The following is a 14,400-nucleotide window of genomic DNA, read 5'->3' as shown; positions in this document are numbered from 1 at the left end:
TCGCCGATCGGTCAGCGGGGGCGGGGGCGGGGGATATCCGCTGGGCGGGGCCATTAAAAAAAGGATGAGATAGGGGCGTGGCTATAGTGGGCTCCACCCCAGCCCAGAATGCCGGGACTCAGGATTCCCCAGTGGTCCCCGACTACGGCAGTTGCCCTCACCCTGCGACTTAGTCTCCCACTCCTCTCCCCGGCCGGGCACGGGCCTGGCACTCCCGGACCAGTGCTCTCCTATGTGCGAACTCCCTGCACGAACTCTGCAGGCCGAGTCTTGTGAAGGGGGACACCCACCAGATGTTCCTTGAGCCCCCCTGCCAGTCTCCCCTCCTGGTAAGCAGTGGTCGGTCACACGGCCGCCGTGTGGGGCCACGTTCCCTACCTAGGGGGACTCCATTGTCCGGTAGGACAGAACTCAGGGACCAACAGCCCAGCTCCAAGTTGAGAGTCTTGGTGCAGGTTTCTGGATCGCCCTTACCACCTTTTTAAATTATTTTTTTTTGAGACAGAGTCTTGGTCTGTCACCCAGGCTGGAGTGCAGTGGTGCGATCATGGTTCACAGCAGTCTCAACCTTCTGGGCTCAAGCTATCTTCCTGCCTCAGCCCCCTGAGTACCCAGGACCACAGGCGTACGTTCAGCTAATTTTTTTTCTTTTTTTTTTTTCTTTAGTAGAGATAAGGTTTCATTATTTTGCTCAGGCTGGTCTTGAACCTCTGGACTCAAGCAATCCTCCCACTTTGGCCTCCCAAAGTGCTGGGATTACAGGCGTGAGCCACTGCACACAGCCTTTATCATCCACCGTGTAGACCCTGTAGAAACTGCCCCTCTGGGGAAGGCCCACAGCCTGAGGGTGCTTTCCTGGGAGGGTGGGCAGTTGAGGACTGTGATGTCTAACCCTTCTGGACCCTGGCCAACCTTTGCCCTGCCCCTCAGGGCTAGTCTTTCTCCTGATCACTGGCCAGGGCTCCAGAGACCCCAAAGAGAAGACAGCCAGTGAGACGGCTTTGACCTTTGGAAGAGCAAAGTACCTGCAGGACTGGCCCTCAGCAGTCTGTCCCGTGGAACAATGGTCTTTCAGGGCTGACGGTCTACCCAGCCCCCTGGCATCCTCCTCCTCTCTCTCTGCGGTGGTGCTGTGAGCACAGCTGGTCCTTTAAGTCAGCTCTGTGGCCTCGGGCTCCCCCAGAGGCCCTCCCTGCTTGGAAACCCCTAATTAATGTTCAGGGAGAAGTGAAAACAAGCAGCCAGAGACAGGCCCTGCCTGGGAGGCTGCCCAGACAGGAGGAATGGCTGGACAGGCAGGGAGTGAGCAGCTGAGGGGCAATCACCAAGGGTCAGTGCTGTGCCCCTAAGGCCGCAGGCACTCTTAGGACAGGTAGTTCTAGACAGAAAAGTGACCAATGGGGGTCCCAGGAACACTCCCCTCAACTTGATAAGCATCCAGACTAGACCTTCCCATCTCCCCCCAGCTTCTCTGGATCCCCAGGGTGCAAGATCTGAATTCCAGGAGCTCAGCCCCTCCTCTCTCTGGACACCACCGCCCAGCCTGTGGACAGCCTTAGCTCTGGCTGCAGCATGGAGTCTGAAGGGGAAACGACTGGCTCCAACTGAGCAATGGCTTCTCTCTAGCAGGCGCCATATCCCTTGGGACCTTTCCCTCATCAGAGGTGGGGCCTGTTTGATGGCAAAGCTCCCATCCCTCTTGTAACATTGCTCCGTATCCACTGTGCCTAATGAGCTGCTCTGGCCCCCATTAGGAAGCCGGATGATGCCTAGGAGAACTGGACATGAAGAACAGATGTGAGAATGCTTCTCCAAGACCCCGTGGTGCAGGACATTGGGGGCTGCCATTCAGCTTGGGCTGAGGGCACCTCCATCTGTCTGTGGGGGGCTCCCTGCCTGAGTTACTCAGCAGTCTGAGTAATTACTGCCTGACAAGAAGGCGGGCACAGTGCACCCCCACAGTACACCACAACACCCGCCTTCACTCGCCCCCACCCCCTGGCTGGACTCCAAGGCAGCACCCAGCCCTCCTGAGGCCTGAAATAACTCTGCTTCTCACACTCACGCCCAGCCCCAGCCAACTTTTCCTGAGATGCTAGAGTTTGTGGGCTAGGGGTTCATGGGGAGGCGGCTTGGGGAGGTGGAAGGAGGATTATCCCACATTCAGGCCATGAGTCAGACCCACACTTTATCGCTGACCTGTGATGTGACCTTGAGCAAGTTGTTCATCCTCTCTGGGCCTCGGTGTACTGACAGAGGACCTCTCAGGCTCCCATTGTCAGGGCTAAGTCAGGCAGTGGGGTCAGCACTGCCTTGCAGCTGGTGGCTAAGAGAAGGAATACCTCACCTTCTGTTCCCACCCCAAGAGGGACCAATCTTTTTTTGTTCGTGTTTAACTGCTCCTGTGGCCATGGGCAGTGTGCCCAGAGTAGCAGCCATCAATCTTTTTTTATCTTTAAACATTTTTTTTTAAAATAGAGATGGAGTCTCACTATGTTGCCCAAGCTGGTTTCAAACTCCTGGCCTCAAGCAATCCTCCCACTCCAGCCTTCCAAAGTGGTGAGATAATAGGTGTGAGCCCATGGTCCTCAGGAAGGGCCAATCTTATTCATCTTCAGAACAAGGTTACTTCTCATCTTCAATCATCTGCATGGAATGCCCTTCCCCCTTCTTAGTGTGATGAACTCAGCCTTCAAGACCTAACTCCAAGGGCACCTCTTCTGTGACTGTTTCCTGATTATCCGGTAGCCCCTGGCAGAGCTAGCAGAGCCCTTTCGCAGTCTTTGTGACTTCTGTCAGTCACACTCTAAGATGGTTTGTGGGTCTTTCTTTTCCCACGACACCTGAAGCTTTTGGAAGTCCAAGTCCAGAGCCTTAGCTCAAATCTGAAGCTTCAGTGCCACCAAATGCAGGTATGACTGAATATGTCAGACTGGCCTTTTTTGTTTTGTTTTGTTTTGTTTGAGACAGTCTCGCTCTGTCACCCAGGCAGGAGTGCAGTGGTGTGATCTCGGCTCATTGCAACCTCCATCTCCTGGGTTCAAGAGATTCTCCCGTAACCTCCCAAGTAGCTGGGATTACAGGCACACACCACCACGCTCGGCTAATTTTTGTATTTTTAATAGAGACAGGGTTTCATCTTGGCCAGGCTGGTCTCGAACTCCTGACCTCAAGTGATCTGCTCAGCTTGGCCTCCCAAAGTGCTGGGATTACAGGTGTGAGCCACCGCGCCCAGCCTGGCCTTTTTTTTTGTTTTTGAGACAGAGTCTCGCTCTGTCACTCAGGCTGGAGTGCAGTGGCGCGATCTCGGCTCACTGCAACCTCTGCCTCCCGGGTTCAAGCGATTCTCCTGCCTCAGCCTCTTGAGTAGCTGGGATTACAGGCGCCTGCCACCATGCCCGGCTAATTTTTGTATTTTTAGTAGAGACCAGGTTTCACCATGCGGGCCAGGCTGGTCTCGATCTCCTGACCTCGTGATCTGCCTGCCTCCGCCTCCCAAAGTGCTAGGATTACAGGTGTGAGCCACCGCACCCGGCCCTGACCTTCTTTTTGACCTTCCTATCATGTCACCTTTTCCTACAAGGAGGGATTCGGTTGGATTTCTGCCTGGATGTCACCTGCTCAGAGTAGCTTTCCTTGACTGCCACCCTTACCCCCGTATCAGCTCCAGAACAATACTCTGCTTGTTTTTCTTCTAAGCACAATCTTCCCATCTTCTCTGGACTTTCCTCATTTGGCCCCTATTAAAATGGAAACTCCTTGAGGACAGGGCAAAGACAAGTCTTTAAAAAGTCTGCTGAATTTTCAGGAACAGTAGTGCCCCACACATGCTGAGCCTTCGGTGAATGTGTGTTGAACGACAGCCTTGGTCCATCACTTTTTCTTCCCTCCGAATCCCTCTGATCCCAGGCCAGTAGGGGGTGCCGCCTCCACCCAGGAACTCGCCTGGCCCGGACCTTCTCTTCCCTCAGCTCAACAGGCCCCTGCGGGACCCGCTTTCCAAGCGGCGCCTCCCCCATTTTCCGCGAACCCCCTAGCGGGGTCTGTGTGGACCAAGGGAGGTCACAGACCGCCCCACATCCCACCCAGGCGGAGACAGCCCACCCGAACCCGCACGGGTCCTTCCTTCTCCCTGGAATTTGCAGCTGGCCCTTTCTGAATGCTTGCTCCCCTCCTCTCCCCACAAAAGAACAGTGTCCTGGGACTCGGGGTGCGGGGCAGCCGGGTTCGCTGGAGCTGTTCAGTGCGGGGAAGAGCCGTCGAGACTGGGAGAAGGGGCGCTGTCCAGGGAGGAGCCGGGGCAGGGAGCGGACTCGCGATCCGGACTCTGGGCGGCGGTCCTCGCGTCCCAGCCGCCTCTCCTGATGACCTCCAGCCGCGAAGGGCGAGCGGGCGGGGGCTGGGCTGCGGCTTCGGGCTCCGGGAGGCCTGCGGGGCCGGGGAGGGGCGTGGAGCGGTCGGAGGACCGGCTTGGGGACTGGGGCAGGTGCCTGGACGGACGCGGGCCGAGGATCTTCCCCGGGGGCGGGCGCAGTGAAAACACCTTGGGAGGCGGCGCCGCGCGGCTGAGCGCTGCTGCCCTGGGAATAGGACGGCGCTCGGCACCGCGAGCTGAGAGCACTTTCATAAATTTTGTATAGGAGGCGCACCGTGAGCGGGGGCGGGGAGCGGAGCGAGAGGGAGGGAGCTAGCGAGCAAGGGAGGGAGGGAGGAGGAGAGGAGGGGGAAGCCGGGGGGAGGAAGGGAGGCGCCCGGCTCCGCCGATCGCTCGGTCCTGCAAACGCGCGCCGGGCGCTTTCCCCGGAGCTCGGCGGTGCGTGCGAGCGCCCTTTTGCAGCAGCCGCGGCGGCGGTGGTCCGAGGGGGCGGAGAGGAGGGGGCTGCGGCCGGCCGGCCAGGGGGCGGCGTCCCCCCTCAAAACCGCCTGCAAAGTGCTCCGGGTGGCATAAGCAGGCCGCCGGCTCCGGGGAACAAGCCGCTCGCCCCGGGGCTGAGCAAGCACGCGGGGCTGCCGGGCAGCACCACGGTTGCTTGCGGGCGCCGGTGCCCTCGGCGCGGGGCTGGAGCTCACCATGCCCCTGCGGGGCCGGGCCACCGGGCACGAGCGGATCCCCGGCTTGCCCCCGCCTCGACGCGCTCGGATTAGCTGCAGCTGGCGCCCAGGGATTTGAATCTGGACCCCGGGAGGGAGTGCGCCTAGGCCGACCTCGGAGCGGCGGCCCCGTGGCCAACATGCTTCGCAAAGGTGAGTTGGAGCCGCAGGGGCAAGTTGAAGTTGAATGCGCTCCGGAAAGAGCCGCGAGCCTGGGAGCCGCCCGGCGCCGGGGCTCCCGGTCCGGGAAGTAGCCCCCGGCGGGCTGGTGGGTTTTGCCGGGCGCACCCGCCGAGGGGCTGCTGCTGGGGCTCAGCTCCCGTCGGCGGCCAGTTGTGAGACACGGGGTTTTCTCCATGGATCGAGTGGCCAGGCCTAGAGATCCAGCCCGGAGGGGTCAGTCGGAGACCAGAGTGAGCGGCCGGTGGCGGAAGAAGGGGAGCCGGCCTCCTGGGACCTTTGCTTTGCTGTGATAAAGTTTTGCACTTGCAGCCTCCATCCCCTGCGCGGGCACACGCCCTTGCTTCTGCCGCTTTGTGGAGGCCGAGTCCGCACGGCGCTCCTGTGCAGCCAGCGGTCAGTGACCGCGCGGCCCGGGCACTCCCCGCGCGCCCTAGCTCCCCAGACGGGGGCCGGATGCGGACGTCTTCTCTGCAGTCCTGCTCTGATCCCCAGGGATGGGCTCTGGGCACCCAGCGGCTGAGGGTGGGGAGCGGCCAGCGCCTGATGTCCAGTTCCTCAAACTTTCCTTATGCTGGGAGCGGAGGGACGCGAAGGCCGTGCCGCCAGTGTGCGCGACCGGTGCCCAGCTCAACTTGAGGACAGCTGGCTTCGCGACCACCTTAGCTAGACGCCCCGGCAGCCCGGCCCGGTACCGAGCGCGGCAAAGTTGGTGCGGGCACCGGGGAAGTCCCGCCGCGCCCCCACGTGGTTGCCACGCGGGGCGCCGTCCCCCGGGCCCTGGGAGGGCAGGTGATCACGCCGGGAGCCCACGGGCCCCGCCACCAGCTGTTCCAGCCTCTGCGTCTGCCTCTCTCCCCTCCCAGGCCGGAGCGGGCTGTGGCGCCCCGCCGGGATCCCCCCCGCGCCTGGCCCAGCCAGGAGGCTGAGAAGCCGCGGCGCCTGCGGCTGGCTGCCCCGGCCCTGCGGGAGCCAGCTGAGGCGGGAGCTCAGGTAGCTGAGGGGCCTGATCCCTGCGCTCCGCGCTCCAGCCTTAATCCGCCCCTGTTTCCATGGCAACAGACCGAGGTGTCGTAAGCACAGGATTCTGACCTCACAGCAGGATGGGGAAGGAGAAAACGCGCACGGGGAGGGGGCGGAGGGGGTGGAGGTGGGGGGAAGCGAAGCCCTAAGATGGGCGGAGAGAAGCAGACGTGGAGGTGATGGTGAAGACCAAGATATAAGCAGGTCAGACAGGTGGGTGGAGGAACCACGCCTTTGGTGGGGCAGTAAAGGCCGCGTGGTGGTCCTAGCTTGGGCCGACCGAGGAACCTGAGTTGCCCCGTCGTCTTGGAATAGTCACAAACTTGTGCGTGACTTGTGCCCTCCACGTGGGTCGGTGCAGTTCAGGGAGAAACGCTGGCTGCCCTCGCTGTGGTATGGAAGAGTCTCTGGGGCTAGTTGGAGAAACCACTTCGCAGACACACCCCACGTCCTCCTTTTCCCTGCAGAAAGGGACAAAAAGGCCTTTTAGCAACCCAACAGTGCTGGCTAAAGTGTCGTTGCACACAGAAGATGCTTTTTACAGAGCTGAGCACAAGCCCGGGTCTGAAAAACTTGGGTCTAGAGCACGCGAACTTGCCCCGGTAGGGAAAGCTTCCCAGGTAGTTCTAAGAAGCCGCCTTGTCTGGGCTGTAGGTTTGTGATAGGGATAATGGAGAGAAACTGACATCTCATTTCCCTTTTGGTCTTTTGTCTTTTGGCAGTTTATAGTTAAAAATGAGCCACCAAGCAGCCTACGCACTTTATTTATATGGTTTAGGTGCCCAGGGAGGCTCCAGCAGCCTCCAAGAGCCTTTCTTTCCCACCCTGGCTAGCCAGAGGCCCAGCTGTGGATGAGCCCAGTGCATTGTGGGGGCCGCTCCCCGGGAGTAGGATCCTTACCCTGCACAAGAGGTGGCCACTGGAGGCTTAGCAGTCACGTGTGTTTGCCACTCGGGCTGTTTTTTCCTTCCTGCACAGCCTGGTTGGCTGGAGAGGTTCCACCCATAGGTTTCCACCTGGATTGGCCCAAAGGAAGCAGAGCAGAGAAGCCCTTCACTGGGCTGAGCTCAGCCTGGGTAACCTGGAGGCCACCCCTAGGACACTGTGTGGACGGGTGACTTGTGTTGGTTCTTTCCTGGGCAGGCAGTTTTCCCTCTTGGCCCCAGATCCTGATCTTTTGGATTTGTTTCTTCTGCACACCTGTATAGGACACTCAGATTCTCTGTATGGATTCTAGGTAGGCGCCTAAAGCCAAAAGCATGCCTGAGGCTAATGCCCAGGGAGGTGGCCATTGAAGTGTCTGCTTCTAGAATTGTTCCCAAAGTCTCCAAGCAAAAATGATATAGGAGGCCAGGTGCGGTGGCTCACGGCTGTAATCCCAGCATTTTGAGAGGCCGAGGTAGGAGGATCACTTGAGACCAGGAGTTCGAGGCCAGCTTGGGCAACAGAGTGGGACTCCGTCTCTACAAAAAAAAAAAATTTTTTTTTTTGAGACAGAGTCCCACTCTGTTGCCCAGGCTGGAGTGCAGTGGTGCAATCTCAGCTAACTGCAACCTCTGCCTCCCAGATTCAAGCAATTCTCCTGCCTCAGCCTCCCAAGTAGCTAGGACTACAGGTGCACGCCACCACACTTGACTCATTTTCTGTATTTTTAGTAGAGACAGGGTTTTGCCATGTTGGCCAGGCTGGTCTCAAACTCCTGGTCTCAAGTGATCCGCCCACCTCGGCCTCCCAAAGTGCTGGGATTACGGGTGTGAGTCACTGCACCTGACCAAAATTTTAAAAAATTTGCAGTGGCGTACACTGGTAGTCCCAGCTACTTGGGAGGCTGAGGTGGGAGGTTCACTTGAGTCTGAGAGGTGGGTGCTGCAGTGGGCCGAGATTGTGCTACTGCCCTCCAGCCTGGGGGACAAAGCCAGACACTATTAAAAAAAAAAAAAAAAAAAAAAAGCTGGGCACGGTGGCTCACACCTGTAATCCCAGCACTTTGGGAGGCCGAGTTGGGAGGATCACCTGAGGTCAGGAGTTCGAGACCAGCCTGGCCAACATGGTGAAACCCCATCTCTACTAAAAATACAAAAATTAGCCGGGCGTGCTGGCTCATGCCTGTAATCCCAGCTCCTTGGGAAGTTGAGGCAGGAGAATTGATTGAACCCGGGAGGCAGAGGTTGCAGTGAGCCAAGATCACACCACTGCACTCCAGCCCAGGAGAAGATGTGAGACTCCATCTCAAAAAAAAAAAAAAAAAGGTATAGGATGTGTTTAAATAGTTCTTGCGGTTTTCTTGCCTATAACATGCAGAGCCCTATGTGGGGTCCTGGACCTGAGGGAGTGTAATAATTTAATTACGATTCTGAAAGGGTTTGAAAGATGAAGAAAGAGTAGCCCTCCCTAGATCCCATGGGGAGGAGGGAAGAGAAAAAACCCCTCATCTTTCTGCAAAGGGCAGGGCTCATGGTCTTGATAATGGGGTGCCCTGTGCAGTGAGGGGTCCAGTGGTATGAAGCCCCAGAGGAGGAGGAAGGCGGGAACAGACCTTGGGCCATAAGGATCATCTCTCTGATTCCTGGTTTTCCTAGTAAAGCTGTCCCCTGGCACGACATTTTGGGAGGACTGAGGGGACTGCCTTGCATCTCTTAATGAAAGGACTCTACTGGCCACAGCCCCACCTCTGTGAACTAGAACAACCCTAGTGGGACCAAGCTGCTGACAGTGCTGGTAGCTGAAGGCTTCAGCAGCTGCCCTCCCTGCTTCTCCATCTCGTGGCCTAGCCAGCAAAACCAGGGATATTAAAAGCAAGCCTCTGGTTAAGAGGTGAGAGGCAGCAGGGCAAGCGAGTCCCCAAGCCACCCGGCAACATCCAGGAAGGAAGGGCGGCCCACTGGGGGGTTTGCTTTGCCAGAAGTGGCCTACTTAAGGTCGGGACCAGTGGTTTTCATGTGTAGAGCTATAAAAACAGAATGCAAATCAAGAGCCTCTGGGCTAATACAGAACCTTTCCTTAAAGTTTTTGTCTTGTTAAGCGAGAAAATAGAGTGCCAAATAGGCTTTGTTAAGTGGCAATCTAATTAATAATTTAAAATCTTGTAACTGTGTTTCATTAGAATTTATCAGTACATCAACCACAAAATCAGTCAAACACACTCATTTATAAGTTAATGCCATCCCTGAATAATTCAGCAAGAGCTAGATTAAGGCCTGCAACCCAGTACCATACATTTGGTTCCGTTGGTTTCCATGGGCAGATGGGCTGGTCTGGTGGTGGATTTGGGCTTCTCTTTTGTGGGAAGAAGGGAAGGCAAAGGAAAGGAGGGACCGTGGTGGCATCAGATGGTTGCTTCACTTGAATCCAGAGCTCCTCTAGGTGTTTGGAGAGTCTTCATGTGGCCAGATGTGGACAGGCTACATCTCTGCCTCTCTCTGGGGGCGACCAAGACTTGGAGCTGTTAGTAATATAGCTGCCCTTTGCCCCAGTAGCGAGGGTGAGAGAAGAGTGTTCCCTGCACGGCCAAGATACTCTTTTCTGCTGCAGAGGAAGTATAGAGGGGAAGATACAAGAGCCCTTATCAAGGAGGCTGAGCTGTGAGACTTTTTAGCCCAAATCCAGGTGCAGAAGTCAAATTTTGGTCTTCCCAGCCCATTTCTGTCCCAGTCAAGGCATGTAGCCTGGTGGAACCAATCTCACCAAAACAGCTTCTCTCCTTAGGAGCTTCAGGGCTGCTGCGCTCCTCAAAGCTCCGGGTCCTTATGCCAGAAAAAAGCAGCCAAGAGGAGAGATTCTGGGGGAGCACCCTGACAGGGAGGAGAGGCAGAGCGAGTTGCTAAGTAAAGCCTATGCATGCATTTTCTCACCAGTAGCCAGAATAACAGCAAGGACAGCAGAGCTATGTTCCCTGTAAGCTCAGACAACATAGAAAATGTGTTTTGGTTCGGTTCCCACCATGCCAGCACGGAAACAGTCCCTTACTGCGGAGTGTTCAGGTCCATTGTCTACAGGGAAACTGTTCATGACCCAAACTCCCAGCACGAGCCCTCGTTCCCCCACAGTAGGAGTGAACTTCAGAGTTTCTGGCCTCCGCCTCAGCTTGCCGACCCGGAGCCCTCTGGGCAGTTACATGGCTCTGTTGATGGAGACCAGGTAGAGGCCCGGAGCAGACACGCACTCCATGCCAGGAGAGGTTCTTGGCCAAGTTTGAGGAGAAGAAGTCTCAGGAGGAAAAGGCAGGGGAAGGGGTAGGTGTTTGCCCCTGGCCAGTGGTGGAGTTGAAAGCAGATGGCATCAAGGAGGGGGAGTTGTGTGGGGTGAATCCAACTCCAAGCTCTGGCCATGTCTTTGGGATGAGGCTTTAAAAAGGGCAGAGCGGTTCACTTGCTGGAGATGAGAAGGAGGGCCAGGCGTCGTGAAGGATGTCGAGAGCGGAACTGCCTGGTGCCATCTGCAGTGAAGTAGTGGTTAAGGTTAAAGCAGAGAGGAGATGACAGGGAGGGAACAGATGGCCGAGGCAGCAAAATAGCTGGCGAAACGGGAACGGAGCCTCCAGGGACGGCAGAAGCCAGGACCTCCACGCAGAGTGCCGGAAGCAGCCCTTTCCTCGGGGTGCAGTGGCCGGACCTCCCTGGGCAGAAGTGAGACAGAGAGAGGAGTTGGGAAGGGACCCCAGCGTGAGGGGCCCCCCAAGGCCTGGAGAAGACTGAGGGAACCATCAGCTCCAAGGCTAGGGCTGCAGGAGCAGGGGCCTCCGGGGAGGTTGAGGAACTGGAGAGAGGAGCCCACTGACTTGGTGTCCATCACTGGAATGAGTCCCAGCCACCTTGGGCTTCACAGAGCATGCCCAGCCAAGCCTGCTGGGAGGAGATATGGATGCTAGCTGGAAACAGGCAGCAGGCAATAACCTGCTTTTCTCCACCTGCCCGTCCCTGTCCACATGCCACTTGTGTGGACTGAGCACTTGTTACAGCCTCACTGAGTGTGCTCCACGCCTTAACTCATGCCACCTCTGCATGATCTGTCTGTGCTCATTCCTCCGTGTCAGATGAAGAAACTGAGGCATAGCTAGCTGGAGTCCCTTTCCCTGGGCCACCCAGCCGGCACACTGCTGAGTCAGGATGCAGCCCCCGCTCTGTCTGTCAAGCCCACCCTCTCCCTTGCTCTCTGGACCTCTGTGCTCCACTGTCTCACGTGCCCATCTGTCTTGATTTCTCTGACATTTGTTTTGTGGGGCGCTGGCACTGCTGATTCATTTCTGGCTGCTCACAGAGCTTGCTGGGGTTCCCATGCACTCCCCTCTGTGGTTACTCAGGAGCCTCTCTGGCTGGGATCTGGGACTCCTGGGGCCTGAGCTGCTGTCTCATTTGTCCTCTCCTACTCCCTCTCCCCGGTATCTGGAAGACACAGTCCTCACCTCTGTCTCCTGCCCGGGTTTCTTCCTTGGGGACAGAGATGGGACAGTGGGCCAGGAACCCTCCTGCCTGCTTTCATGCCTCTGAGGAAGGCCCAGGGCCATGGATTATTGGGGGGCTGTGCTCTGCTTGGGGTCTCAGCCCTCTGCATGGTTTGCTCTCCCTGGCTTCCCTTCCAGGGTGACCTGATGGACTTGCTAGCACAGCCCCGGAACACACTGGCTCCTCCACCTATACCTGCCCCTCTTGCCTTGTAGTGCTCCCTGCCTCCTGGGGGGCCTTCCCACAGCCCAGCCCTAGCCTGCCAGGCAGGATGGCAGCTGCAGGGTTCAGCTGTCCTCCAGAAAGGGCTTCTTCTGTCCCCTTCCAGCCCACTGTTGAGTCCCAGAGAGGTCAATTCTCCCTGTGATTCTTTAGGAAAAGAAAAAAGATGAAACAAGGCAGAGAGTCTAGCTGATCTTAGGGTGCAGGAGTGTGGAATCCCGCTTCAGAGTGGGGGCCTCCTCCGCTGTGGTGAGGCGCTTGCTTCCGAACCTGTGATCACTGTCTAACCAGTCAGCGAAGCGTGGAAACGAAACTGCAAACAGCCCCTGCTATCTGATTCAGGAGAGTTGCTCTGGAGGCCTCTGTGCTGGCACAGCAAAAGAGTTGGCACCACAGTGTGTGTGTGTGTGTGTGTGTGTGTGTACAGAAACACACCTGGCAAAGCACGCAACAGGCTCCCTGGAGTGTGTGTGCTAGAGGTCACTGTTGCAGAGCAGGACCCGCTAGTGCACCAGAGCCTCTGCTGGCACCCACACCATCGGTCCACTAGCAGGGCTTGGCACCGTGGCACGCTGGCGAGCCACTCAGTGGGGGCAGGGGCTTCCAGGAGTGGGCGGGCCAGCGCTGTGTGTGCCACATGTCAGGAACAACACTTGCTGAGTGGGTGTGTGGCTCGCCCTCACAGGGGGTGGGTGGGCACGACTCGTAACATGTCTGCCAGGGGACAGACCACTGCAGCCCCCAGCGATGGGCCGCTTGGCAGCTTACTGAGTTGATTCCAGAGGGTAGTGGCATCATGGTGACAACTACGTGAGCAAGGGTCTTACCCAAGTCAGGACAAAAGCTGGGCTCCCAACTTTCAGCCCACTGAGGTGGTAGAAAGTTTACTTCTGCCTCCAAAATCATCCTCGCAGGGTTTGCTATCTGTTTCTGGGCACCAGAGCCAGCACACAGTGAAGGGGGCCTTTACATATGCTTATGTTGAGAGATTCATGAGGCCCTAGGGGGGAAATTGGCATTCTCTGACCATGATTTATTTATAGGGCAATAGGATGATGGGGATATGGAGGCTAAGGTGCCTCCATTAGTGAGAAGCACACAAGGCAAGAAGCCGTGCTCTGCATTTGACATTTAGTGGGGCGACTCCTACCAGGGAGCTGCTTTTTCTTTTAGAAGGTTTTGCCTTTAATGTTCTATTCATGGGCTTGTCTGAGCAAGCTGGGAGAAGGAAGGAGCACGTGTGGAGCTGGGCTTGGGGTCTACAGCCGGCCAGCCTCAGGGGAGGCAGGGCCGAGGGAGGTCACTTGATGGCCAGCGTGGGGCACCTGGGCAGGCTGGACGCTGGGGACAATGGCTATGCTCTGGCGCTGCAGCCCGCCCGCCCGCCCGCCCGCTGCCGCCTGTCACTGGCATGTGCCACACGCCACACGCTGCGTCTCTCTGTCTCTCATCACACGCTGCCAGACCCCGCCCGCCTCTCACCGCAGCCCTGTGGCAACCCTGGCTTTGGCGTTGCCACGGTCCTTTCCTTTCCGGGAACTGTGGGGCTGTGGAAAGACCACCGAAGCTGGCACCCCGGGGCTGTGTTTGGTCAGCTCTGGGGCGGACTTAGTAGAACCCCAGACATGTCTCCTCATCTCTGGACCTCAGTTTACCCATATGTAATATGACTAGATCAGTGGTCTTTAAAATTTTTTTTGTTTTTTGTTTTTGTCTTTGAGACGGATTCTCGCTGTGCCACCCAGGCTGGAGTGCAGTGGTGTGATCTTGGCTCACTGCAACTTCCGCCTCCCCTGTTCAAGTGATTCTCCTGCCTCAGCCTCCCAAGTAGCTGGGATTACAGGCACCCGCCACCACAACTGGCTAATTTTTGTATTTTTAGTAGAAACAGGATTTCGCTATGTTGGCCAGGCTGGTCTCAAACTCCTAACCTCAGGTGATCCTCCCAACTCGGCCTCCCAAAGTGCCGGGATTACAGGCGTGAGCCACCGCGCCCGGCCTTCAACAGTTTTTCAACAGCAGGAGTTTCTTCAAATGGTACCTAATGTCAGAGCCCAGGGCAGGGCGGCCATGATCAGAGCCAGAGCCAGGGGGAAGGGCTTCCTCCCTTGGCCTTGGTGCCACCCTGGCCGCCCCTCCAGCTTGGAGGCTCTGGAGTCCCCTGTGGTCCCTCCTAGCAGGACATAGGAAGCCACTGGGTGTGCTGAGCGTTGTGTCTTAACAAAGAGGACTGTCCGCTGTCCACAGGGTGAGGGGTTTGAGTTCTGTCACCTGCGGCTGGTGAGATGCTGCATCCCCTCCTTTCGGACCCCTTGCGGCCGCTCAGCTCTCTCCGCTCGGATCGAGGAAGGGTTGTCCACACTTGGAGTCTCCTTATTCTCACCTCTCACTCCTCAAGCCAGACCCTGCTTTTTCCCCGGCATCCACGGTCACTGCTCTGGCT

The 14,400-nt window shown here is 57.4% G+C and overlaps 1 protein-coding gene and 1 pseudogene across 1 annotated transcript in view; both read left to right on the top strand.

Annotated features, from left to right (window-relative positions):
- The window catches only part of LOC134735295 (mitochondrial calcium uniporter regulator 1-like), a 107,508-nt pseudogene extending 101,992 nt beyond the window's left edge, over positions 1-5,516 (top strand).
- RTN4RL1 (reticulon 4 receptor like 1) overlaps positions 109-14,400 on the top strand; it is a 94,974-nt gene continuing 80,682 nt past the window's right edge. The window contains exons 1-5 of the mRNA XM_055256469.2: positions 109-234; positions 2,749-2,814; positions 3,910-4,041; positions 4,146-4,606; positions 4,838-5,244. Coding sequence (XP_055112444.1) covers positions 109-234; positions 2,749-2,814; positions 3,910-4,041; positions 4,146-4,606; positions 4,838-5,244 — 1,192 coding nt within the window. The remainder of the gene's footprint in view (positions 235-2,748; positions 2,815-3,909; positions 4,042-4,145; positions 4,607-4,837; positions 5,245-14,400) is intronic.

Source organism: Symphalangus syndactylus, chromosome 20 (genome assembly GCF_028878055.3).
Source record: "Symphalangus syndactylus isolate Jambi chromosome 20, NHGRI_mSymSyn1-v2.1_pri, whole genome shotgun sequence".
Classification (NCBI taxonomy): Eukaryota; Metazoa; Chordata; class Mammalia; order Primates; family Hylobatidae; genus Symphalangus; species Symphalangus syndactylus.
This window is presented reverse-complemented; position numbering and strand designations above follow the sequence as displayed.